This window comes from Calypte anna, chromosome 13 (assembly GCF_003957555.1).
Source record: "Calypte anna isolate BGI_N300 chromosome 13, bCalAnn1_v1.p, whole genome shotgun sequence".
Lineage (NCBI taxonomy): Eukaryota > Metazoa > Chordata > Aves > Apodiformes > Trochilidae > Calypte > Calypte anna.
This window is the reverse complement of record NC_044259.1, coordinates 11,330,074-11,356,826: the sequence shown is the minus strand read 5'-3', so window position 1 is coordinate 11,356,826 and position 26,753 is coordinate 11,330,074. Positions and strand designations below refer to the sequence as shown.

The 26,753-nt window shown below is 45.6% G+C and overlaps 2 protein-coding genes and 1 long non-coding RNA gene across 7 annotated transcripts in view; 2 read left to right on the top strand and 1 right to left on the bottom strand.

The window, feature by feature from the left end:
* FLT4 (fms related tyrosine kinase 4) overlaps positions 1 to 12,770 on the top strand; it is a 56,308-nt gene extending 43,538 nt beyond the window's left edge. The window contains 13 exon segments of the mRNA XM_030458984.1: positions 405 to 509; positions 1,966 to 2,079; positions 2,321 to 2,409; positions 2,714 to 2,861; positions 3,340 to 3,434; positions 3,753 to 3,875; positions 4,298 to 4,409; positions 4,758 to 4,857; positions 5,050 to 5,155; positions 6,076 to 6,215; positions 6,886 to 7,006; positions 7,771 to 7,856; positions 9,195 to 12,770. Coding sequence (XP_030314844.1) covers positions 405 to 509; positions 1,966 to 2,079; positions 2,321 to 2,409; positions 2,714 to 2,861; positions 3,340 to 3,434; positions 3,753 to 3,875; positions 4,298 to 4,409; positions 4,758 to 4,857; positions 5,050 to 5,155; positions 6,076 to 6,215; positions 6,886 to 7,006; positions 7,771 to 7,856; positions 9,195 to 9,414 — 1,559 coding nt within the window. The 3' untranslated portion in view covers positions 9,415 to 12,770.
* On the bottom strand, positions 2,524 to 4,758 carry LOC115599051. 2 transcript variants are annotated; one of them, XR_003988110.1, is made up of 2 exons: positions 4,357 to 4,758; positions 2,524 to 3,788 (listed from the first exon to the last, which is right to left on the bottom strand). It is a non-coding gene; the product is annotated as an uncharacterized LOC115599051 (long non-coding RNA). The 2 variants fall into 2 exon arrangements; XR_003988111.1 differs by having other exon boundaries at positions 2,524 to 3,552.
* Positions 12,771 to 15,472: 2,702 nt separating the features above from the next.
* RNF130 (ring finger protein 130) overlaps positions 15,473 to 26,753 on the top strand; it is a 49,604-nt gene continuing 38,323 nt past the window's right edge. The window contains exons 1-3 of one of the 4 annotated variants that reach the window (XM_030458883.1): positions 15,484 to 16,049; positions 16,118 to 16,405; positions 24,488 to 24,682. In XM_030458883.1, the coding sequence (XP_030314743.1) occupies positions 15,977 to 16,049; positions 16,118 to 16,405; positions 24,488 to 24,682 (556 nt within the window). In that variant the 5' untranslated portion in view covers positions 15,484 to 15,976. Of the gene's footprint in view, positions 16,406 to 24,487; positions 24,683 to 26,753 lie in introns of all 4 variants that reach the window. The other 3 variants (XM_030458879.1, XM_030458882.1, XM_030458880.1) reach the window with 3 other exon arrangements.

Below are 26,753 nucleotides of genomic sequence, written 5' to 3'. Positions count from 1 at the left end.
ACTGCAGTTTCTTCCCTCTGTCTGGGAGGCTTTAAAGGGCTGCAGACTACCTTTGAGGCACAGAGCAGTGACATTAGCCCTGGCTGTTCTGCTGCAAAATGTCAAGGTTACCTTTCCCACACACTCTGCTTGAGGACAACAAACGGGCTCTCCCTTCTGCAGGGCCATTTCCTTCCTCTGCTTTGTCCATACCAGCTTTTCCTTAGTTTCTTTCATCGTCTTTTCTTCTATTCTCACTGACAGAGCAAGCAGACACCTGGGAAGGGCACATGTTCCACTCCTTCCTTTTCCTTTATGACCCTTTTTCTTCTTCCCATGGTTTCCTGTTGGCTTTTTGTGTTTTCATTCCATTTTGCCTGTCCTGCACCTGCCTGCCATCACACTGCCTCTCTCCTTGCCTTTAGGTAAAGTCCTGGGTCATGGTGCCTTTGGGAAGGTGGTGGAAGCATCAGCATTTGGGATCAATAAAAGTAACAGCTGTGAGACTGTAGCAGTCAAAATGCTGAAAGGTATGTGGAGAGTGAAGCAGAACATTATCAGCCAGGGAATGGCTACCCTGTAAATGTCAGTCTTTTGCATAAGGCATTTGTTAGGGCTCTGGAAAATGTCTTATCTCCCCCAAGTGTTCCTGAGTGCTTCTGCCTGAGCCAGTCCTGAACTAGGGCAGAGGAGCTGGAGCCAGCATTTGAGTTTATGGCTTCTTGGCCTCAACACTTTTGATTCTCTTGGTCTCCCTTCGTGGATACTTCTGCTCCATTCAGCTGCACTAGGAGGCAAGTGGCAGAGCAGACAGCAGGAAATTGGGCAATTCAGCTTTTAGAGCAACTTAGCTCTCTGCAGAGGCAGAGAATGAGATTTGTCTCAAAGGAAGAACTTGAATCCAGAGCCCCTCAGTGGCAGATCACTGAGAGAAGTGTTGCTCCAAATTGCCTCCTTCCAAATGTGCCTGTGTGTCATGTTTGTGGGCCAAGCTCAGAGCTGGGTAAGGAAGCAGGCTGTAGCTCTGAGGGCTAAATTGGCTTTGCACCCAAAGCCTGGTCAATCCAGGGTGAGATTTTAAGCTTTTATAGCCACAATGTCAAACAGGCATCCAGAACATTATTCTGTAATTTGGAACCCAACAAAATACTGAGACAGTCTCTGGCCAGCAGTGGTCTGTATAGGGAAGCTGAGCATGGCTCATCTCAGCACATGTACACATGATCTACACAGCAAGTGCAGAGGGAAGCCTGGGTGTGCAAGGTTGTTTTACAGTCCTTTGAGGCACAGCTCTCATCAGGCCCATCAGCAGCAACTCAAGAGGGTGCTTCTTTCTCTCAGACTAAATTTACAAACTCCCAAGCAGGGCAAAATACATACGGGGGAAGAAGGAAGTATGAAAAAGGCATTAAAAAAACAGAGAACAAACCCTCAGGATAAAACAGAGGATCAAGAGTTGGTGTGAATTAGGCACTTGAAGAGGAGATGCAGCACAGAAAGCTGGCTGGGGCACAATCCTGTGTATGCTATTGGAGAGGAATCATAAAAAGATGTTCTGGGTTTGAGCCGAGACAGCTCCTATCTTTAGTAGTGATCGAAACACTCAGATTCCTTTTGTTTCTATTTTACCTTCAAATTGTTTATGGCTTGTTATTTCTGTTAGAAGGCTGAAAGGGCAGAGATTCAAATGTGTATGTAAGCCTCTAATGATCATTCTTCCAGTAAAGCTATCACAAGGAAGAAATCTGTTGGGCACAGCTTGTGCTGTCCTTTGCTCTGAGTCCCAGTGCATCACAGCTGGGATCCTGGGAGCTCCAGACACAGATCTGACATTTTGTATGGAAGCATGCAATAACAAAATGTACCATGGCTTTGGGGTCACAGCCTCCTCAGCAAGACTCACATTGACACTCTGCTAAGAGAAAGGTGGTGAGGGATGGTGAAAAGCTGTGAGGAGATGTCATGACATGATCTGTGTGTTTCCAGAGGGAGCCACTGCAAGTGAGCACAAGGCACTGATGTCAGAACTGAAGATCCTCATTCACATTGGGAATCACCTCAACGTGGTGAATTTGCTGGGTGCTTGTACCAAACCCAATGGTAAGTATCCCAGGGCAATAGGCTGTGCCTGCTCTCACAGATCAGTGCTTGTCCCCTGTGTCCTTTCTGCTGGCCAAATGTGTGTGTGACCACAGGGACATGTGGGGATGCTATCAGAATGCCTGCATGCACTTAAGGCAGGTGCCACAGCTCAGGGGGGCTGCACATAACATGGCTGGGAGCAAATTCTGACCATCCCAAACCCTTATTTCTGCCCTGATCTTTGGTGTTTTCTCACTAGGTCCACTCATGGTTATTGTTGAGTTCTGCAAGTACGGAAACCTCTCCAACTACCTGCGGACCAAGCGGGAAGGTTTCAGTCCTTACAGGGTAAGTTGCTTCCTTTGCCCCTCGGGACCTGTCCCATGTCTAGGGAAGGAAGACATGTAGCCTGAATCATGGCACAACAATGGGACAAAGATACCCTCTGTTAAGCAGCAGATCCAACTTCACACAGTGATCTTTATTCATGTACACATCAGGGAAATAATTTCTCTCTGCAATGGAAGATAGCTGCTTCCAGGCAGGAGTTACTAAGAACAGGAAAAGACCATGCAGCTTGTGGGTGCAGGGCTTACAGTGTGTGTAGCCTGCTGAGCTGGGTTGTTTTGGATTTTTTTTATCTTCTTGTCAGGAAAAGTCTCCCAGGCTTCGTATTCAGGTCCAGTCCATCGTGGAGGCAGTGAGAGCAGACAGGAGGAGTCGTTCTGGGACCAGTGACAGTGCCATCTTCCACCGCTTCCTGATGCACAAGAGCCCAACAGCACAGCCCATCCAGGAAGGTGAGTACTCCAGCCTTGGCAGGGACCCCTCACCTGGCTTGCCAAAAACATGCCAGATTTGGCTGCCCTGGGGAGTGGGTATGTATGGCATGACAGTGGGGAGCTGGGGCCCAGCCTTGGAGCTGATTCTTTCTCCACTGTTGCATGGCAGTTCCCTGAACAGGACTATTACAGTCATTTGTTGTCTCTTCTAATAGACTCTCAAAACCCAGAAGGGAATAAAACCCTGGGTTTTAGCCTAAAGAAAGAAGTGAGGGAGATCTCACTGGGTCCTGCCTAGCCCAGGAACAATGAGCTGATTCTCAAGGTCACTTCTAGCCCTGTTCCCCAAAACTCTGATGTGTGCTGGAGGCTGGGCTCATGCCCCTCACACTTGAGGGGGTTACTAACATTTCTAGTGGCACTTTCTGCCACTTGAGAAGAAAACTCTCATGGGAGACCTCTCCCTGTCTAATCATTTTATTGTACTCCTGGACAGTGGATGACTTGTGGCAAAGTCCCTTGACAATGGAAGACCTCATCTGCTACAGCTTCCAAGTAGCACGTGGCATGGAATTCCTGGCATCCCGAAAGGTGAGTTCACCCTTTCCTTCACTACCCTCTTCTTTTGTGGTGTGTTTGTCACTTCACAGGTGACATATAGAGGGATTCAGTGATCTGCCTCACACTTGTTAGGAAGTCTGAGATAGCCCTGTGTATACAAAGATAGGAAATTAGTCCTCTTGCCATTTCACCCTCTCATTAACCACCTCCATCTGATATTTTTATCTTTAGCCCCTTTCCACTTACACCATCCCCCCAGTAGAGCTCAGATTCACAAGGGGGGAGGATGCTCTGCTTTTTCTGAGGGTGTCCTTCTGATTTTGCCTCTTCCTCTTTGTGTGCCCTCAGTGTATCCACAGAGACCTAGCAGCTCGCAATATCCTGCTGTCAGAGAACAACGTGGTAAAGATCTGTGACTTTGGCCTGGCCCGGGACATCTACAAGGACCCTGACTATGTCAGAAAAGGCAGCGTGAGTGGCATCTTCTCAAACCCTATACAGATTATGCCCTCTTGATGTGTTCATAAACTATGCTGGGGACAGAATAAACTAACAGAAAGATTAAGTAGGAGGAGCCATTTCTGTGGTTGAACCAGGAACCAGTGGCCTAATGATGCATGTGCTGTCCTCTACCTGCAGAACTTCTTCAGTCCCCTTTCTTCTTCCCCTCAGCCTCATATTAACTTACTCTTATTTTCTTTTTGCATTCTTTCATCCCTCTTTCAGTGTTGACCATCTCTCCTTCTGGCCTAAACAAAACTCCATTCCTCCATGGAAGAGACAAGCAGAGCTATCTGCTCTGGTTTACTTTCATCCCTTTCATGCACCCAAGAAGGGCTGTCCTGGGACAGGTACCTGACTGAACACTTGTGCCTTGCCCCTCTCTCCTGCAGGCTCGGCTCCCACTGAAGTGGATGGCTCCAGAGAGCATCTTTGACAAGGTCTACACTACCCAGAGTGATGTCTGGTCCTTTGGGGTCCTCCTCTGGGAAATATTCTCTCTTGGTGAGTGCTAATGAGCATCACATGCTGCTGAGGGAGGCCTCTCTTCCCATGTAACAGCTTGGTGGGTAAATCTGTGTAGGAGCACAGGTGCTCTGAAGCACCTCTAAGAAGTGAAAAGAAGAGACATTGTTGTAGGCAAAATAAATATGGAGGCAATATCAAACCACAACAGCATGGTGAGGAGACAGGGATGGAGAGGTGGACTCCAGCTCACTGAGGCAGTGGGGATGTCTCAGGACTTGGGCCCTGAATGAGCAGTGACTGTATTTCCCAGGGCTTTGAGATGAAGGGCAGTCTCAGAAGGACTGGTACACTTCACATTCTTTCTCCTCTTCAAACCTCCTCTAGGGGCATCTCCATATCCTGGAGTTCAGATCAACGAGGAGTTCTGCCAGAGGCTCAAAGATGGTACCAGGATGAGAGCTCCAGAGTATGCCACAGCAGAAATGTGAGTCAGAAACCCTATGAATCCCAGCACTGGCCAGAGCCAACCCCCTTCCAGAAAATCCACATGGCCATTGTGCTGGGTGGTGCCAAGCTTTCCTTCAGGATGCAGGTACCTGATGTCCTAACAGGCATCACAGGGGTGGTAGCTGCATAGTGGGTAGGAGGGCCATAAATTCAGCTTCTCTTCTTGCAGTTACCGTATCATGCTGAGCTGCTGGCACGGGGATCCCAAGGAGAGACCAACTTTCTCTGACTTGGTGGAGATACTGGGGAACCTTCTTCAGGAAAATGTCCAACAGGTGAAAATCTCTCTGTGTCCCTACTCAGCTTCATACAACTCTGTCTTCTCCCACTGCTAGCTCCCTCACTGTGCCCTTCCCTGGATCCCTGGCCAGTGCAATACCTTTGCGTAGGCCAAGGGATAACGTAGTTTCCTGGATCACAGAGATCTGTTTTCCAGAGCTACTGGAGAGCAGATTTCTGTGGTAGTCCTCTTGCTGCATAACAAAATCACATCCTAATATAGCTCCAATCCTTGCACAGCAGATACCCTATTGGTTGTCCTTAGTATTTCCATCCTAATTCCCAGATGACTATTTGAAATTTTTCAGCTGAGTCAAGGCCTTGGCACTCCTGCCTCCCACATGCCCACGTAATGAAAAGCAGGATTTCACCAGCATTTCTGAAACTCTGTCCTCAGATCTAAATGTCAGGGCCATGTGAACCAAACAACTGTTCCCTCAGAGCAGTAATTTCTCTGAAACTATTACTAATCACTGTCATGCAGTAACCCACCAGGACTTTAAACTGATTTTAACATGTTCATGACGTTCTATTTCATAAGGCTAAATGTTGAAATATGAGTACTGTCTCTTTGTGATGTCCTTAATTTTAACCTTTCAGCACTAGGTCCCAGCACAGGCATGAGTAAGCCACAGTGACATGCCTCTGGAGCTCAGTGCTCTGACCATTTATGCTACAGAACTGTCAGTACCATAGGACTGGGTTGTTTCCCTGCTCACACCTCCATGCACCCACAGTACACACAGCTACTTAGGACAGAGGGCACAGAAATCTCCAGCCAGATATTTTGTCCCAGAGGAACAAAAGACGAACCAGAATTTTTCCTTCCCAGCTCTGACAGTTTTTGCTTGTAGAGCCCTTTCTTGTGGGAAAGCCCTCCCCTTCTTGTAAGGCCACTCACTGTTCTTCCTGCCAGGAAGGGAAGGATTACATCCCGCTGAACGACTCTCACAGCTCAGAAGATGATGGTTTCTCCCAGGTGCCTTCTTCTGCCCAGCAAAACTCAGATGAAGAGGACTTTGACATGAGGATACGCTGCCACAGCCTAGCAGCAAGGTGAATCCCTCCAGGAAAGAGCAGAGAGAGCTCAGCAGGCAGCCAGCAGCCTGAGCTATGAGGGAGCCTGAGGGATATGGGATAAACCCAGTAGCAAGAGTTTGGAAGAATCCCAGGTGTTCAGGTGTGATCCAAGCACTTAGGCCATAGCACCTTGCTCATAAAAGCAAAATCACTTTCTTTTGCTGCTGAGAAAGAGCCCTTGATGGGTAAGCCCATGGCATTCCTCCTTCTGCCTCCAGCTACATTGCCAGTGCATCACATCCCACTGAAGGCATCCTGCCCCACCAGGTAGGTGTGGAAAGGTGCCAGCTGCCCTTCTGCAGGAGCTTCATCCTATCTGTTCATAACTAACCCAAACAATTAGGCTTAGGCTTCTCATCTCTGGGAAGCTGAGATACTGTGATGGCACACAGGGCATTACTCTGCTTATGCAGAGTGGAGAAGTAATTGGGGCCTCATTCAATCTGAAAGTCTGGGTGCTCCCCACTGCAGAAGTATGGGGTTCAGAGGCCTAAGGTGACCCTATTGCCTACTCAAAACCCACCATTTGGGTCATCTGCCTCCCTGCATACCTTGGCTGTGCAGAGAGGAGGTTGGGTTCAGGTCCTGTTTATCCAGGACATTGACTCTGCTGGTTTTACTGAATACAATATGCTTCTGTTGGCAGATACTACAACTGTGTCTCATTCCCTGGTTGTTTGACGGGAGGAAATCAGATCAGGTGTCCATCCAGGATAAAGACATTTGAAGAGTTTCCAATGACACATACAATGTACAAGGCACACCCGGTGAGTAACATTTGATTGAGCTGGGACAGGGAGCAAAAATATGTTCAGCTGTTTCCTGACACCTTTGCTGTTAAGATCATGGAAGAAAAATCACCCTTCTCTCATGTCAGTGTGTCTGTGTCATTCCTGTTCAGTCTGTCCTGTGCACATTCATTTCTCCACCTGGTGGCTTCTCTACAGCACAGCTCATACTGCCTGAGTGTGAAACAGGGAGGTTAGATACACGAGCAAGGACTATAAAGGACCTCAGAGAAGAGCCTGCTCTTCATCCTTCTCAACTCTCTAAACATGGCCTTGTTAAGCACACCAAAATCTAGCCAGGACTATGTAAATCCAGAGTGCTTGTCTGGACCTTCCCTATCTTGACCCACATGGCAGTGTGCAGTAGGAGTCCTCCCAGCCTCTCTGAATTGGGCTGGTACTCCTATCTTCTAGTAGCAAAATTTAAGTCATACCCTTGGTCTCAGAGGAAAATTCCACATGAGATTTGATGGTAATGCATCTTCTTGGCAGAGAGCACTCTGTTTTTTCCCAAAAGGGGTACTGAACTGCACATACAATCCTACCTTTGTATATACTGCTTTTAAGAAGGCACCTAAGCAAATTTGTTCCAGAGAGACCATGGAGCATGCTGGTAAAGTGCCCCTACTCCTTTTTTTTCATCACAGCAGCACATGATCTCATCTCCTGAATGATCCCTCCTCCTTTCCCACTCTGAGCAGCTCACAGGGATGTTACTGATAACTCCTGTTGCTTCCTTCCAGGACAATCAAACAGACAGTGGGATGGTTCTGGCATCTGAGGAATTTGAGAGGATAGAAAACCGACACAGAAAAGAAGGTGGATTCAGGTACTCCTCAAGTCCAGCCACTCAAACCATCCTGCTGCCAAACATAGTGACACCAGCAGGCACTTCTTGGTGTATCCCTGAACGGTTTGCCTCTTGAGGCTCTCAGCTGGCTGTGGGCCCTGAGCCAAATAACTCCATGGACACGTTAATAAGAGGCAAAATGCATGAAGAGCAGACCTGGCTCCTGCTTCCTACATTTTAAAAATATAAACTCTGTTGCCCATTAAACTGATCAGAACATGTCACAAAGTATAAGAATGTGTCCATTAAGATAATGAAGCACAGTGGATTAACAGTGTTAATAGGTCTCCAAATGCTTATTGACATTTTCCGGTGAAATGTGTCAGGGCTTGTTTAAGCAGTGGCAGGTGGGATGGGTGGAAACTATGTGGCTGCTACCTCCTTCCCCCAGCCCTAACCCATATGGGACAGGGCCCTGATGTGGCATTGCAGAGATGGTACAGGCCTTAGGACTTCACACCTGCTGGCACTGAGTCTGTAAGGTCAAGCTGGCACTCTTGGGTCTGAGGATGCTATGGATGGTTATGTCCTTGCCCTAGGCTTGGGAATTGGGCAAGAACCTCTCCAGGTCATTTCTGCTAGAGAAGGCTGGGACATTGTCTCCATGACAGTGTGTGACAGCGTGTATCCACATGAACCATGTCAGTTCATGTAGACAAGGCCAATCCAAGCTGCTTCCTCACCTTCTCTGCCTCCAAATATCAGATTAGACTGGGAATTGTCTTTTAACTTAGCACTGTGGCCTCTCCGCTGTTGTATCTGTTTCCTGCTTCTTGTTTTTGTCCTCTTCTTCCTAAGGCACATTCCTGTTGTCTCCTACACCATGGGCTACCTGACATCCTGGAAAACACTGCCATTAAACCTCTCCTTAAATATGTCCCTGTCCTTGCTCTTCTGATTTCTTGTTAGTCGCCTGGTATTGATAGATGCTGAGATGGGGCTGCTGATTTCCTTCCACATCATCTTCATCATCTTCGTTTCCCCCACCCTGGCTGTTGGTTTGTATCAGTTTCTGTTGCTCCTGACAGATCTAGGAGCAATAGAAGCAATGTCTCTTGTCTCTCCCAGCCCTTCCCTAGGCTTCCCAAAGGTATCTAGAAGAGCTGAAATAATTCTTGTCATTGAGTTATGTGCAGATTTTTCACAAAACATATGGGCTGCGCTTAGGTTTATAGCAAGTCCTGGTGTGCTTTGAAATGGAGGCATAAATCCATTCCTGAACCTGCCTCTGCTGTGTGCATTAGTAGATGATGTTTCCTGAAACTGGAACTTCCCAGGAATGCTCAGACTGATCTTCTGTGTCTCTCTCCCCCACAGCAGTAAAGGGCCCAGCCGAACCTCAGAGCTGCAAGGGGAACAGTCGGACATGCGGGGCAGATGTCGGCCGTCATACGGGTCCCAGGTCGGAGGCCAGACTTTTTACAACAGTGAATATGGGGAGCTGTCAGAACACTCTGAGGATGGCAGCTGCACCCCACCTGGAGAGGGAGCCAGCCCCCTGGCTCTCCACACTTCCTTCTTCTCTGAGCAGTACTAATGGCATCAGTCCCTGGAGACGCCTGCCAAAGCATCCACCCTCACCCTGCAGGCGCGTCACCCGGGTCACTCAGAGCTTCTTCAGCATACACCCAACTCCAGCAGGGAACCAACTCTGAACGGACGGAGGACACCAATGTCCTTGGAACCACAGCATGATGACCCACACAGCACCTCCAGATGCAGCTTTCCTGTGCAGGGACTGGAGAGGCTCTGCCGATTCCTCATGGTTCTTTTCTGCCTGCAGCTCAGACAGATGCATTCTGCCAGGGAGTGGGTGCCTGTGTTCAGCACTACAGCACCTTCTGCCTAGCATCCAGCCTCCACTCGGATCAGCTTCCCATTCAGAAAGCCCGTTTCAGGTCAGATATAAATAGATCTGTCTTAGTTTCAAGTTTCTTCCTGGTGTGCAGCCTGAATGTTTTTCTTTGGATTGCTTCCTCCTCTTCTCATGATGTCAGCTGCTGAGCTGCAGAACAGAATCAAAGGGAAGAAATCCCTAGTGGTATTAGCAGCAAGAGCAGGACATTTTAAAGAGGTGTATGGAGAGATCCTGAAGGTTCTTTGTAAATGTTGATGCACACTGTTCATTCTGGGCAGGTGCCAGCCTCTCCATCTCCTCTGCAACACCCACACCCCTCTCATCTCTGCTGGGGGAAAATCTTGTCAATTTGCCTTATCACCAGGATTATTTTAGCCATCTCAACACAGCTAGTGCTGAGTAGGTCATCAGCTGATGGCTACAGTCCTCTCAGTGAAATAAATACCAACTCTTTTTGCAGGCTCTGTGCAAAACTGCGTTTCATATACTCTGTACTGGGAGCAGGTTACTCACAGGTCTGCTGCTCTCACCTTCCTGTCTCCCAGAGCAGAGCCAAGATCATTTGTTGCTCCAGTAATAAATTAACAAAAAGCTGTGTTAATTTCAGCTGGCTTCTAAACATAGAGTGAAAATGGGTTGAATGCTGGGAAGAAAAAGATCAAAGTGGTAGGGAGTGAAATGTTTATTTTCAAGTTGCTGCAAGGGTTTGGGAAACAATGGAAGGAACAGAGCTCCAGCAATGATGTGCTCTGAGCTGCATCCGCTTGTGTGTTGGCATCACTGAGCACGTGGAGGGTGGCACCTGGCCAGGGCTCAAGCCCCAGTTCTCCCGGATGGACATTTCTGCACCATCACCTTCCCTGTCACCTGAGTTCCCTGGTGCTCAGGGGGCACTGTCTGCCCAGTGGCTCATCTCCAGTTTCTGACGCAGAGCCAGCAGCACAGTGTACCTCTCTCCTAGAGGACTGAGCAACATTTATTTGCTGTGGAAACATCTCATCACTTGGGCCTTTTGTTTCTGAAAGATACCACAGGAGTTCAGAGCTCTGGGGAACCTCCACAGCCACTCTCTATGGATTTCTGTGCTGCTGTCTCACCACTTCCCACCTACTTTATATCCTGCTCACAATCTGAACGCTCAGACACAGAGCACAGTTCTGTCACCATCAGAGAAGAGGTGGAGAGGCTCATCTGAACAGCTTGTCATCACCTCTTCTCCCATATTCCCATGGCTGGCAATGCTCCTTGCACCAGAACATCTCAACATCCATCTCCTTGCGAACCACACCTCTGTGCACAGAGCCAAGGGTTTGGTTTGGACTTTTAAATAGTGTTTCCTGTCAGACCTATATCTTTCCCAAACTGTATTTCTTTTCCAGCAGAAGGTTTTGTGTTTCCTGATGCGAGCCTGTGAATCCTGATGGATGACTTTCCCAAGACTTAATTACAGTTCTCTGCACAAGTGTAATAGCAAGATTTATTCAGCACATGGGAAAAGCATGCTTGTCATTCAGATTCTCAGCCTGTGCAGAGTGCTCCGTGTTCCCCTCCCTTTTTGTGTTAGCAGGATGACATGGCTATGATTTCCATGGTAAAAAGAGGCACAAAACTGGACCAGCTTGAGCCAAGCTGGCTCAGGACATGGAATTGGAAATTGCATGTGACAATGAATTGCCTGACTCCTACTGGTGTCCCCTGAAGTTGCCAGGAATTTAAACATCTTTAAGTAATTGTTATGACTCAGTAAGAATGCTCTGGCAGGAGATGTTGGAGAGCCAGGCCAAGAAAGCAGGATAGCCAGCAGGGTATAGGCTAGACCAGCTTCTCCTGCCCTGATTTTTGAACTGCTGGTTCCCTTGACTGAAGGAAGGCTGCATATACCCCTTGCTGCTGGGGGTCTCCACTAGCATTTGCATGGATGAAAGGTGACAAACAGCTGAGCTGTATTTTGGCTGCTCACTTGGTGATGTGCATCCACAGGACACAAGCTCTCTTGTTTCCAGTGTTTCACAAACAGTTCTCTGGATAGAAACATCTCCATCTGAAAGAAGTCCTAAGAAAGAGGCCTATCAATTAAATAATAGTTGAAAAATGAGAGTGGGAGGTGGAATTGGGTCCTATTGTATCTGCATCAACAGCATTGCTCCATGGTATGAGCAGACACTGACTCCTCTGCAGACACTCCTGCTGCTGAAGAACAATTGTGGTGTGGGATATTGAAGAGCTGTTGACACAACTGTACTTTCGCTCTCTTAGAAGTGCACTAAAATTAGAGTGTGCAAACCTGATACCCTTCCCCACACTCTTGCATTATTTCTGGAAAATTTTTTTACAGTCTCCAGATAGGCATGAGCATGAAATTAAGCTGGTCTGGTTTGGTTTTAAGATGTGAGGCAAGAGTGGTGTCTGTCTTTCCACAGCAACAAGGGAGTATTTCAATTTTTAAAACCCAGGGTTCAATAATTGTGTGCTCTCACAATGTGCTCTCTGTTGTGTTTTGTTTGGGCTTTTTACTGGAACTCAACATTGAAGCTAAGCTATTTATCCTCCTCCTCCTTTAAAATTACTGTTTCCCCCCCCCCCTGTGCAGAGTCTCAGTTTTCCTTGCAAAGTGTTGGTGTGGAGAGGACATTCCTCCCTTGTGGAAACAAAGCATTGGGTCCCCTCCTTGCAAATACACACGCGTCTCTGAAGAAAAACCTGTGTATCAAGTAACACTTCATTCATATTGCAATATTTTAATCTGGTACCTGTTGTTGCTACAGCAGCATTCAATGTTTCAGTGGGCTGCCTTAGAAGCAAGTAGGTTACAACATGGGTTATGTGTGAGTACAGAAGTGTGGTCTGTGTGTGTGAGTGTTCAGTGGGTGCGTGTGTGGGTGTTTGCTCGGGAGTTTTCCTACCAGTGAGTGAGTGTTTGTAACTCACGTTGAGTCTTGTCTCTGGAAGTTCATGGTTATGTAGCAAACCAGTTAGAACACTGCTTTCTTTCCTCTCCTCCTATAGTACTTGTTTATCCTTTGTCATTAAGAGTTTTGTTGTAATATCTAAATGTGAAAATTAATAAAATCATAACTGGCAGCTGCTCTCTGGTTCCTGGAGGCCACCGCTGCTCTCCCCGGGCAGCCCGACCCTGGCCTAAGCACATTTTGACTTCATGTATTTTTCTACTTTTCCGTTCCTTCGCATTTCTCCGCATCCTCTAGGAAGCAGTTTGCCTTTGTGGCATTTCCATCTCTCCTCTTTTCTCAGGATGAAGCCGTATATACTCTGTATACAGCCTGCTGACAGCACCCAGCCCTTCTCCCCATCGCCATCTCCCCTAGATCCAGGACCCTTTCTCGCCGCCTTGGCGAGATCACAGATCCCCGGGGCTCTCCGGAGCAACCCCGGGATCCCCCTTTTTTTCCCCTCAGCGCACGGAGCTCCCCCCGAGCCCGAGGCGGCTGCCGGCAGGTGGAGCCCCGGCCCCGGCAGTGCCCGGGTTGGGGAAGATGGCGGCGGGGCCGAACGCCGGCCTGAGGCAATGTCAACGGGAAAGCCAAGGGCGGGCGTGAGCCGCGGGCGGGATCTGGGCCGAAGGAAATGTTTTGTGTTTGGGGAGCGCTGGAGATGGCGCATAAATGGATTTATGCTCCGTAGGATCTGCCTGGCTGGGGAACGAGGAGACTGAAGCTTCTGTGCTCATGGAGCATCCCCGGTGTTTTTGCCCCCCGGCTGCTCCTGCCCGGCTGCTGGGCACCGGTGTCCCCGCGTGTGGCACAGAGCAACTGCGTGGGGGCAGTGGGGCCAAGTGGGCAGCTGAGCTGGGTGGCACAGGGAGCTGGGTCCGGCAGATCACCCGTCTGCAGCAGAAATGCAGCCCACGGGAAGCAGGGCTGGGCAACATTAAAAGCAGCCTTTTTCTTGTGGTTAGAAAAAGGAACTGGCAAGTCACCGGCTGGGCCCCTCGGCTATTGTTTTGCTGCTGACATGGCCAGCAAATGTTTTCTCAGTGCTCTGAGATCCTTCTCGGAAGGTCAATGCAGTAACAGCAAGGAATCTTTCAGGCTCTGAGTGCTCTCTGCCCATGTTTGCATCAAAACGGTGCAGAGACAAAAAAAAAAATTAAATACTGTGCAGTAAGAACGAGAGCTCTCAGGGATCCTGCACAGGGCAGTATTGTGTATCTGCTGGGACAGATCTCTGGCTGGGATGAAAGGTTGGGTGAAGCCTTTCGGGTTGGGTGAAACCTTTCGGGTTGGGTGAAGCTTTCAGGGGCCATTAGTGGCATGTGGTTTCTCACCCTGCATTTACCAAGAAGGGCAAAATAAATCAAAAAAAGTGAAAGCAAAAAATTCAGTTGCTGCTTCAGAAACACTTCCTGGATTGCGCTGACATTTCTGTAGATTTCTTCTTAAAAAGTTTCTCAGAGGGTTTTACAGAGCTGCGTGCTACCCGCCTTTGGCAGAACCCAGAGGTCCACTCTGCTGCAAGATGCAGATTTCCAAGCCTGCTGCTTTCCTTGGGAATGGCACAGGTGTCTCCAAGGGCAGGGTTAGACCAAACACTTCCATCTCAATGGAAAATTTTACAGACTGTTCTTTGATGATATTGTCTTACACATGCATGGGACCAGGTGCATCACAAACAGGTAAGCTACAAGGCCTTCCAAAAGAAAATAGTTTAATAAGATGCTGAGGTTAAACACCAGGCTTATCAGAGGTGCCTTCCAGAGTAGATGGGGAGGTCACCCAGGACAGTGTATCCCAAAAGACCAGCAGCACAGCTATCTGTTAATTTAGAAAACATCCTAACCCACAGCTCTGCGGTACTTGTTTTCTTTGCCATAAATAATTTTCTGATAGCTTGCCTTTCAAAATCCCAGAACACCACCTCATTATTTATTATCTCTCTGGTCACAAACAAGATGAAATTCTTAAATCTACAACATTAGTTAAAGACAGAATAATGCATCAAGTCCCGTTTTACAGTATTTCGTGGTATTAATTAAAAACATTTCAGTGTTTGTCAATATGCCAGAAGTAACTCCGAACTGTGTAGGAGTGACCAAATCCTGACGTGGAGGCTGTGCCATCCCTGCCCCAACAGCCCTTTTGGAACTGGACACACTGAACACCTCAACACTTTCTGACACATACAGATTTTTTCTTTTTTTTCCCCAAATATTTCAGACACACTTTAAAACCCCCTTGTGTCTTTTTGATGGCCAGCACCCCTGATCTGGAAATTTAAGAGGTGCCAAGGCACTATGTGAGCCTGTATGTGTCCCTGCAGCTAATGCCTTGAGGACCCGAGGGTCGCTAGAACCAAGCGCTCCTTAGAGTTGCCGGTGAAACCTCAGGAGCAGCCGGGCCGGGGATCCCCAGGGACCACCACATCCCAAGGACCTCCACATCCCAAGGACCTCCACATCCCAAGGACCACCACATCCCAAGGACCAGCACATTCCAGGGACCACCACATCCCAGGGACCTCCACATCCCAAGGACCACCACATCCCAAGGACCACCACATCCCAAGGACCTCCACATCCCAAGGACCACTACATCCCAGGGACCACCACATCCCAGGGACCACCACATCCGTGGCCTCCCCGGACACGCTGCCACGCCCCGGTGACGTCATACCACAAAGCCCCGCCCCGTTCTTAACCCCGCCCCTTTGTAGGCGTGGCTTCCGTCAGCCCCGCCTCTCGACCGCGTGGCGTGGGGCGGGGCGGGGCGCGCCTGCGCAGTGTGGGTCCCGCCGGGCTGCAGTCGAGGCGGCGGGCGCGGAGCCGGCGGCGGGAGGTGGCTGCGGGAAGGCGCGAGGGGCTCCGTCGCCCCCCGGACGAGCCGAGCATGGAGAAGGGGTTACCGACTGCGGCCTCCGGCCTGGCCAGCGGGATGCCCCGCCCGTCGTATTAAATCGGCGGCGAGCTCGGTGAAGCGAAGCGAGGCGGTGCGGCGCGGCGAGGCGAGCCTGAGGCGAGCCTCGCGGCCGTGTGTGAGCGTGACTTGAGGTGTCGGCGGCGGCTCCGGCGGCGTCCTCAGAGCCGGTGCGGGACTGTGCGGGAAAGGGGCCGCGGCGCCGCCCCCGCCTCCTCCCCTCGCCTGGCGGGGCTGAGGCGGGCGGGCGAGCGGGCGGCATGAGCGCGGCTCCTTGAAGGGCCGGCGGAGCAGGGATCGCTCCGGGAGTCGCGGCCGGCGGATCGGACTCTGCTGGGACCTGCCATGAATCCCCTGGCTCCTCCCATGGCATGAGCCCGTGCTCTCCTCCCCCCTCCGCCTGCTTTTGGTCTTTCTCCGCTCCTGGGCTGTCAGATGGGATAAAATACACCCGGGCTGTGTGCGGCTCGGCGCTGCCGCGGGAGGAGCGGCGGAGGCACCCGGTGACGGCCCCTCGGCTCGCCCGGAGTCGAAGATGAGCTGGCGGTGGGTTCGTCAGCACCGGAACGGCTCCTCCGTCCTGCTACTGCTGCTGCTGCTGCTCTGGCACTGCCGGGTCGGTCCGGCCGGCGCAGACAACGCCAGCCAGGCGTATTACACCGCCCTCATCAACGTGACGGTGCTGAGCCCCGAGCGGGGCGGCCCCACGCTGCTGAGGATCGACCGCGGCCGGTACGGGCAGGATTCCCCCAAGGTGGAGGTCAAGGGCCTGCTGGTGGCTCCCGTGCCCATCAACGGAGGTAACGCTGCCCACCCTGCCCTCGGTCCCTTGCTGTCGGGTGCCTCCCTTACGGGGAAGGGGGGGCTGGGCTTTGTCTGAGCTTTGCGGGCTTTCTAGGAAAGCTCTGACAAAAGAGGAGGAAGAACTTGGCCAGAGGAAAATAAATTAAAAAAAAAAAATCCGCGGTCTGTGAGTGCTGGCTTTCATAGCTGCTCAGCAAAGCAGAATGTGTGTTCCAGCATGGATCCCGGTAGGCCCCTCGTCCTGAGCAATGAAGGTGTTATTTCTAAACTAATTACAGAGAGCCAGTAGCGATAGTTAATGGTGTTTGGTTACAGCGTTGATGTGAATGTCAGAGCAGCTGCACGGCTGTCTCACTGTTACAGACGTGCATCTGGATGGCTCTTGCAGCTGCATGAAGTCATGATTGTTCAGTGTACATTTCTTCAAAGTGCTGTTAAGCTGCCCATTGAGGCTTGGAAGGACTAGAGCCATCGAGCTGTTAATCTCATGGCCACAAAAAAATGCACTTTTTTGTGGTACTGAACGCTGTGTAGTGCTTCCATGTAAGTTTTTTTTTTATTAAACAAAGCTGTTGCCCATTCATTGTTTTCTGACAAATGTTGGAATTTATAGAGGATATTATGTTGATTATTGCCTGAAATGAAACCAGTTACTTGAGTCATAATGATGTGTTTTTAGTAGCATCTTATTTTGGAAATCTTTCTTGACATTATCAAAACTGCTATCTTTAAGGAATGGACCACTTGATGGATCAGAGTGGTCCCAACCTGTCTTCTGGAGAGTAAACCTCTCAATAATTCATTAGGTGAAGTAATGTCAGTTAAAACTAGACTTTTAAGTGCTGAATATTTAGAGATTTTTAAAATAATTGATAACAGAGACCCCCTCTAGTACTAAAAGCTTTCTGAGGCTTTACCAAACCGTAAGGTCAGGAAAATGTTTTGATGCTTTTTCAGAACAAAATGCATCCTGCCAGGCAGCCTGCTATAAGCTTCTGGTATGTACGAAGCAGACTGTGCATCAGTAGAAGATTGCCAGTTTCATTGAAGCTTGGTTTCATCAGCTTTGCAAGGTGGTAACTAGAATAAACACTACACTTTATTTTTGCATGTAAGGAAGCAGAAATTGTTGGGGAGAAATACTCTAAGTTGATTTAAATCTGTACTTCAAATCCTACCTTCATGTTGCTCTGAGCATCAGCTGTCATCAAATACTCTCGGTCTTTCCTTCTACTTCCTGGGGTTCCTCACTTAAACACACACCCCAACCACCATGTGAAATCAGGAGGCTGTCCTGAAAGTGTGAGGCACATGGGCACTATTATTGCAAATATTATTTTTAGAGTTTTTTAAACTCCTGCCTTTTAATAGATACAAGGTATCAAAATGCTTGATTTGTTTAGCTCCATTAGTTGTCGATGAAAACTTTTGGTATTAATTACTTTTTAACCTGCTTCTGTAAATCTTTCTGCTTTTTTCTGATATAAAGTAGTGAGGCTGACAGCATTCTCAGTAGAAGCTGTTGGTGAGAGAAGAGATAAAATTCTGAGCAGTTCATAAAGAGTTTACTGCTACATACCATTTGATCAATAATTCAGTGAGAAAGCACAGCAGCAATCACTAAATTGCAGAGCTCAATTTTTCAGTTTTGATGTGCTGCAGTCATTAAAATTTTGCCATCAGTTGTTACAGGGGTTCAGTTTTGCCCCATTTGTCATCAGAAGACTGTTAAAGCAAACACTGCAGCACTTGTCTGTTTTTAAAGTTCTTCTGAGTTGTTCTCTGTGGGTTGTTGTATAGTATACATTTGATTTGAATTTTGTCAGTGTGCTTAAAGATGTCATGTGGTAGAAAAGACTGGAATACTTCATGCTTTTAGTTAAGATGCTCTTGAGCACAGGCTTATGTTTATATTCTTCAGCTTTTTATATCTAGATTTGATAAAAGACAATGCTGTCTTCATGAAAGTAATTGCTCTAATGCCTTTTAATCAACCTGTTAATATTGCTGTAGAAATTGTTTGCAAAATATTTTTTCCAGTAGCTCTTAGCACAAGCAGCTGGCATTGGCCTCTGCTGTTAGAGCAGTAAACACCCTACTCCAGTTCTCATGTATCCTAAGAAGAAAAGGGCTCTCCAAGTGGTGCAAGTATGTTTGAGAATACCTTGACTGTCAGCTTGATGTCAATCATTCACCCATTCATGGGCTATCCCTTGAAATTTCCACAAACGTGGGTGATTTGTTAGCACCTTGATGGCTGGGGCATCTGTTTTTGAGCTGCATTGTCCTTAACGTCACATTTTTGCTTGCTGTGTTAAGATCCCTTACTCATTGCCTGTAGGGAAATAAATAGGTTTACTAATTCAGAATTTAGGGCCAATGATCAGCTGTTGAACCTAAACCATTTTTAAAAGCACAGCCTTTGATTATAAATGTTGAGCTCTGCAGTGTTTTTTGTTAACTCATGTTCTTGAATATGCCCAATATTTTATATACTACTTTTGGAATTTGCCAGTCCCCTGTGATTGTCCATCCATTTCAGTGCAGACTGAGATATTCAGTCGCTTCTGTTTCTTTAGCTAAGGTTCTTTACTCAAATTCAACCTCATCATGTTAATATATGTATTAAAATTCTTTCCCTGTTCTTTTTATAGACCCTTGTATGAAATTGATACTGGCTTTCCAAAGCAATGTTCCCTGGGAAGTGATATGCCAGTAATTCCTGTGACCGCTGGTGAATTTGACTTGTGAAAGTGTAGCTCTAGCAAGCTGTCAGTCCCAGCACCTGTGTTCACAAACCTTTCTGTGTGCATTAAAGGCCTGATAGCACCAGTTTCTCTATTAATCTATTCTTCCACTTCTAGTTCCTTTTCTTAGTTCCTCAAACTTGTTAATCTTTTGTCATGACTTAAATAAATTCTTATTGGAAGAGCGTTTTAAGCAGCTTCTAGATACAAATGCTTGCAAATTATAAAAAAAAAAAAATTAAAAATCTTCCCCTCATTCTGCATGAGGGGACAATAGTGAAGTGCATCTTCACCTCCTGATGCAGCTCTTCTGATAGTTCAAGTTTATCTTGTCTCTTTGGTGAGGCTACTGAGCACTTCTCACTCAATCTCTTACCCTGCTATTTATGACTTTGTGGAACCAGCAGCTTCAGCCCAAACATCTTGCAGTAGGTACTTGTGGCAGGGTCTGGACACGTGCTGTGGATGTGTTCATCCCTGTGCCACTCCAGCAGCCTCTGCTGTTCAGCATCTTTGGTAAGAGGTGCTGGACCTTGGTTGTGGTGCCCTTTGGATGTCAGGCACATTCCTCTGGCTATGACAAGCCAAGCTAGAAGCCATTGAAATCTCACATCCTGGTATAAACTGCAGCACTTTGTGGCTTAGTTCCCTCAAAAATGTTCTCCATGGTGAAGAGGTCACTTCTGTATCTGTCAAAATGAAGATGGAAGTAGGGGGGGAAAAATCTATTTGCACAATGTTAGGGCATGGTTCTGTAACTACAGCATTTTGTAGCATCTGACACTTGATAAACATTTTGTGTGAACAAGTTTTAGCTGCAGAAGGCTTAAAGTGCCAGTTTCCTGGTAACTGCAGAGCTTTAGGTAATTTCAGACATAATTCTATATTCCTTTCTGGCCCAGAATCAAAAATAATAAGCTTTAGGAAAGTACAGCAAGTGAATGTATCAGATACAGAGTTGTGGAAGAAAAATCTTGTGTGTGAATCCCTCCTTTATCGTTGGTTTCATTAGTAGTAATTAATTGATGCCAAAAGTGGAAGTTACATATTGGAGTTGATAGCCGTAATTGTCGAATACTTACTGAGCTAACAAGATTAAATCTGAACTATTAACAGCACTCTTCTCAGCTTCAATGATTTTCTTTTGTTTAACTTCTTCCCTGAAACAAGATTGCCTCTTGTTCAAAGAGTTTCTTCTAGTGCTGAAGCCAGCTTTAGTCAAAGCAATTACCTGAAATAGCTCGTGAAAATAAAATACCACTTTACATAATTCGTTGACACAGCTTTTTAAAAGTGGACATTATAACTGGCTTGAGTAAGGACTGCACTGATAATAACACAAATAGTAATGCTTTGAAAGAGAAAATATGTATTAAATGTATTAAATCCTAATGGGATAGCAAGTAACTAGTGTCCTTCCTTGAATCAGTGCCGCTGTGTTGCTTCTCTAAATTTCCCAGCTGAATTCCTTTTCTGGGAATTTTATCACAGGATTATAATTACTGTGTTTCACTGCTCTGGTAGGCAGGTTTGCTGTGGAGCAGCTGCCTGGGCACTGCCTGCTGCAGGGAGGGAATGCTTTGGAGTGCTGGCTACACAGGACTGTGTCTTCCCCTGTGCTGTTTTCTTTCCCAACAAATCTCTTCATCTGCTGCCCCTCAAAATACTGGTGGTGTCTGTACCTATTGTATTACAGTGATTGAAGGTCAGACTCTAAAATTATTTATGTATAGCTAAGACTGACCAGCTCTGGCAACTGGTGCTGGTCTCAGAGTAGAGTATTAGTTGAGATGCAATCAATATCTAGCTATCTGACCTTTTAAATTTATTTTATTTAAACAAAAGAAAAAAAAAGTAAAAACAAAACAAAGAAAAAACCCAAACAAACAAAAAAACCAAAACCAAAACCCAAACAACCATGGAATAAAATAGTTAATGCCTAGGGTGTGAGATTATTGCACTCTTTTTTTTTCTGAGGAAAGGGGACAAAGTCAATGCAGCCACCTTGGGTGAATGGAAGCATTACAGCTACATTCTAAGCTATTCTAAAAAGCAGTAGTAATAATGCAAGTTGGGCCATCCTGTGTGTTCTGCAAGAGGAAACTGAAGCTCTCCTGAAGCTGAGAACAAATGTGCAGCCAAACTGTACACACTGAAATCGCAGCTGATTCTGCTATAAAGAGGCTCTTCTGAGTTGTTGGGGCTCACAGCAGGAAGGGAGATATTTACAACCACATTGTACATAGTTTTTTAACCCAGCAGGCTGCCACTGCTAGTAGAAAATTGTTTTCTTGCCAGCACATTCATGGTACAGAGGTAGACATGGAGAAAGGAAAAGCAATGTAAATAACTTATATTTTAAATAAGCTAGAAGAGTAGCACACCTGTGGGGAAAAATAATTAGGTGGATTTCTGCGTGCTTGCATCTTCTGAAATTGCAAAATACCACGAGTGGCTTCTGATTGTATCTTTTTATGTGCAAGTTGCTTGTTTCAGAATAACATTAATTTAATGTGAAGTTGCTTTTCATTCTGGTGTGGACATCATCCAGGTAATATTTGCAAGCCTTAGTCTTTTAGATCCTAATTGGACTTTGGACAATGGAGCATAGATGGCATGGTAATGGAGAGCTATTGATGATGATTCTTGCTGACAGTGTTGGTTTATCTGTCCCTCACAGTGCCAGCTGATGTGCCTGGCACGTTAGGTGTATGGCTGATGTTTTATTTTAAGCCAGTTCATTATGCTAGAAGGGTGACTGTGACAGTACTTTGGCTCTTTTTAGAGTGTATTGTCTACTGTAAAGATGGTCAGGAAAACTGATTTTCTACTATTGTCCCTGAACTTTATTTGGTTAAAAATGAAAATATTATAAACATTTCTGTGGTGTAATAGTTTGCTAATGTGAAGACAGTGGGTTGTGACTTTTAATTAACACTTATGTGCCATGCAGTTACTCAGATCAGCTTTATCTTAAATAGATTTTCCTTGAAGTTTTGTGTTAATTAAATAGTGCTAAAGTAATATAGTCATCTTTTAATTTTTCATCAGGACATACTTAATCCACCTCATCAGAAATAACATCCTTGATGCATTTGAGTGGTGTTTGTTAATCTATATCCTGAAAGCTTTTATCTCTTAATATCTTATTTCCTGATCCTGTTGCTCTATCCAGTAATGTTTTGTAGCTCTGTCCTCAGCTGAAAGAGACTTGGATCTTTACCATGGTAGAAAAATTTGAACTGCTTTCTCCAGAGATGTGATTTCTTTTGTCCCTTATTTCTTTCTCTGTTCTTAAGCTAAATTTCAAGCTGTATAAATTCAGAGGTGCATACATAAATTTTTGTAAAAAATGGGATTTTTAGCTTTCAGGCTTGAGAAACTCCTGTCATAGTCTGCTGTTGCTTTCCCCCTCGGGCATATTTTAAGTGAAAATGTTCTGAGCATGGATGGGGGAAGTCTGCATTAAACAGAAAGCTGCTTTTATCTTCACAGCGGACACCGAGATTGGTTGCACAGGTGCCACATTTTGATCATCTTTTCAGACCAGACTATAATTCCTTTTAAAAACATACTGTTCTCTTAAAGTTCAAACTACAAAAAGTGCAGTTGATGCTCCTGTGATCATTGCTGGTCATGATGGCTGTCACTAGTGCTCCAAAACAAATGTGTGGATCAGAGCTAGCTACAAATTTCCAAAGGGATTTGAGTGATAATGTCAGGGCAGTGGAAGAAAATACCCTAAAAAATTCAGCTCCAGGCATCTATGTCTCAGATTTTCCCTGATCCCTGGATAAAACAAAACCACAAACCCAGAAATGCAGCAAATAGCCCTCCATGTCTGAAATGTCTAATACAGGCTTGAAAAACAATTGTGAAGAGGATGTGCTTCTATCTGGCTCCCCACCCTCCTTCCAAGGGAACAGGGAGAGGCACTTCTTGTCCAAATTAAGAGATGCAACAGCTTCCTGTGCAACTGCCACAACAGATTCATCTGCACTGGTTCTCTTCAGGCAACCAAAAGATTCTCATTTTTGTTTCAAAAATGATCCTTTAGCGATCTGAATCTCCTTTGTTACAGGTTTTAACCTGAGCTATGTTAAGCAGAGAATGGTTGAAAAGATCTTTTGTTTCCAGCTGGTATGGTGAACTGTGTATTTTTTGGGTAGACTTCTTGCTGAAATCCCATAGTCTGTGCTGAAAACTCATTTCTTTAAGAACACATTTTAAACTTTATGGGACGCTTCCTTTGAATTGCTCTGAGGATCTGTAATGTTTTCAGAGCTATAATGCAAATATTTTTTTGTTTATGTCTTGAAAAATCATTAGTTATCCCTATCATTTTTAGAAGCCAAAGGTTCTTACACTTTTTGTGTTTGAGAGGCTAAATATATTTGTATTGTAACTTAATGTTGGCTCTAAATTTCTAAAATCCTTTAGTGATAGAAACAGTCTATAAGACTAAACTGCACTTTTCCAGTTGTGTAAACAGAATTGCCTTTCATCACTCTCAGCTGCTGTGCTGAGGAGTTATCTTCTGCATTGCACTTGGGCCTCTTTTGTACATAGCTCTGTGTGGGTTTGGGTTGTTCCAGGATACATTACAGCATCAGAAAGGACAAAAGAGCTTTGCATGCTGTTGAATTCATTTGCCATTTCTGTTACTCTTCCTTTGTACCATCAGTACCTGTTTAGCTGATAACTTGGGGGCCTGTGCAAAACCCTTTTTTTTCTCTCTGAATTTGAATACACTTCTTGTAGACAAAATGTGCAAAGGTAAAAAGCTGATGTTGGCTGCTGGGGTTTTACAAGATCAGCTGTTAATAAAGTCCTTTTTTTACAGTAGCCTGCACATGGCAGATAACTCTGAAATCTTTTCACAACCTCCTTATTGTCAGTAATACTTCCCACTGCAGTGATATTTATGACTACATTAGAAAGAAAAAAGTTATACTCCCCAGAATAGCTGATAAACAGCTGTTTTGTACATTCCTATAGCACATGAACAATATCCTGATGTTTTTCAGCCTGTAGGCAGGTATTGATTCAAATGTAAATTCATTGTTCTAGCTGAACTAGAGTTAAAAATAGCTTGTGTTAGTGAGCCTAATTCTCAGGCATATAGTCACAGCTTTCAGTGCACAAGGTGGTTTTTTAGAGACTTTTTTCATTAGAATGCACTTAGCTTTAGGCTTCATGAGCAAGAGGATAGAGGCTTTGTAGTGCACAACAGTTAGGTAATTCAGCAAAACTTGGAGTTGGTTTTTTTTTTTTGCATTTTTTGCTTGTTTGAACAAATTGCCATCTGTGTAAATGCTTTTCCTGCTTCAGTTGCAGATCGCCTGGGCTGTGACCCTCGAACACGTTTCCAGGTTCCACCAAACACCAAGCAGTGGATTGCTTTACTACAGCGAGGAAACTGCACATTTAGAGAGAAAATCCTGCGTGCAGCTTCCCATAATGCCACAGCTGTGGTCATTTACAACAATATATCCAGTGAAGAACCTGTCACAATGACTCATCAAGGTAAATAAAACAATCTCTTTCACTGTAATTCTTTTTTGCCCAAGTACTTTTGCTGTATAAATTATGGCTAAAGAGCTCTCAGCAGTGCACAAATGATGCCATTTGGAATAGCCTGTTCTCTAATAATGTTTACATGTCTGCAATATAGGAAAACAAGCCACTAATTCTGAAAAGTTATTTTCCTTTAGCATACATTTTATCCAGTGAGAAATGCATTCCTCTGAGGCAGAGACATGGATGCTTTGGAGTGAGGAACTATCTGCAAGATCATACAAGTAATCTATTTCAAACCTTGCTGAAGAAGAAAAGCTAGCATATAATGGAAGGTCTAGAATTTTACAAAGCAGCTTTACCTGGAGAATTCTTATAATATTGTGTCTTCAACTGGCTGTTATAGTAGAGACTATCAAATGCTAACAGTTATAGCAGGATCTTGGGCAATCTTTTGCTTTTTTTTCTTGGTAACAGCTCACAGAGGATTCTCTTTCTGTAACATATCTTTGAGTGCCATACAGGAATCAACCACATTTCATGATTCAGAGAGCAGTTGCCTCTAAGTTGTCTAAAATTACACTATTGCTGGTCTACAGTAGTGATGAGATTCTGGGTTTCTACATTTTTAGGGCTATCTGTAAAATTTTTCTGTTACTAATGAGCTACTTGTGCTGGTGGAGCCTCATACATAAAAATTTTCCATGGCTAAAAATTTTCTCAATTCTGATAGCTGCACTTTTTCATTTTCCCAGGTTTTCTCAATTTGGAATTTTTAGCTTAATCAGAAAATACATATTTCTATTTTGGATGGCTGTACTGATGTTTGATTTTTTTTTTTTCCCCCTAAATATTTTCAGTCACTTTTCTTTAAAAATAGGAGGTTGCTTGGAGACTGGAATTTCCTAATTATTGCTCTGCATATTGTCACACAATTACAATTGTTTTCTTTTATTGAAGTACTGTGGTTCTTTCTCTCTTTTTACAAGGGAAATGTCTTGTGGCTTCTTCTGGTTTAGTGGGGTTTGACCTTCCCAATTCTGCTTACCACAGGAATTTTCCAGGGAGATTTTGACCTCTGTGGAGCAATTCAAAGCCTGTTGTCAAGAAATTTTAATCTTCCTTAGATGTTTTTGCAAGTAATCCGCAGGCAGAAAGTCCCACATTCCAGCAAAAGGCTTTTGAACACCTTCCTTTCGTAGTTTTTTTTGCCACTTCATTTTCTGCTGGTCTGGTACCCTCCAAAACCTTCAGCTCTGGTCTCTTTGCAATACCTGTAAGACTGTGAGGTCTGCATTCTGTTTAGCAATGATTTGTGACTTCAGTGGCCTTGAATGCCTTGTCACAGCAGAGAAGAAGACAAGGACTAACAAAACAGCTCTAGCACTGTTTGCTGTAGTACCTGTTAAATTGTATAATGGGTTTGGTTATCATTTTAATATCTTATTTCTCATAATGCTGTTAGATTTGGCAGGCACTTTCATGGCAGTGGAATGGTGTCTGTCTCTTGTCAGGAAATCTGGTTCACTCTGTGAACCAACTAATACTGCCCTTCAGCATGCTGACTTCCAAATATTTGCTCTTATTCATGGCAAGCTTTAAAAAAATGTAATTGCTGGAGATGATGCATATCTTCTCTTTGAGTATTTGAGGTACTGGTTGCATGAACTCAGACCCTACTATACTAGAACCTCTGTTACAGGTTTGGGCTGTAGGCCCCATCTCAAAATTAGTATTGGAATGTAGGTGTTCAAACTGCAACAGAATAAAAGTGATTATCTAGAACTGAAGTAGCACCTTAGCAGAAGAGGAATATCACTCCCCAGCTTTTGTTTTGATTGCATTATGGTCATGTAAGGGATCTCCTTAGCAATCTGCACTTTGCAGAGCTTCCTATAAATAACTTCCTGTTTGCTTGATGTGAGAACTGCAAGTGTGTGTAACTGAGGTGTAGATGAGTCCTTTGGTGCTGGCCTCAGCACAGGGAGGGTTTGGCTTGCAGTGCTCTCTTTTGGTGGGAATGGTTGGTAGGGGGATGAAGCATAGGCTCATGAATCTGTATCCCACTTGGAATAATGCT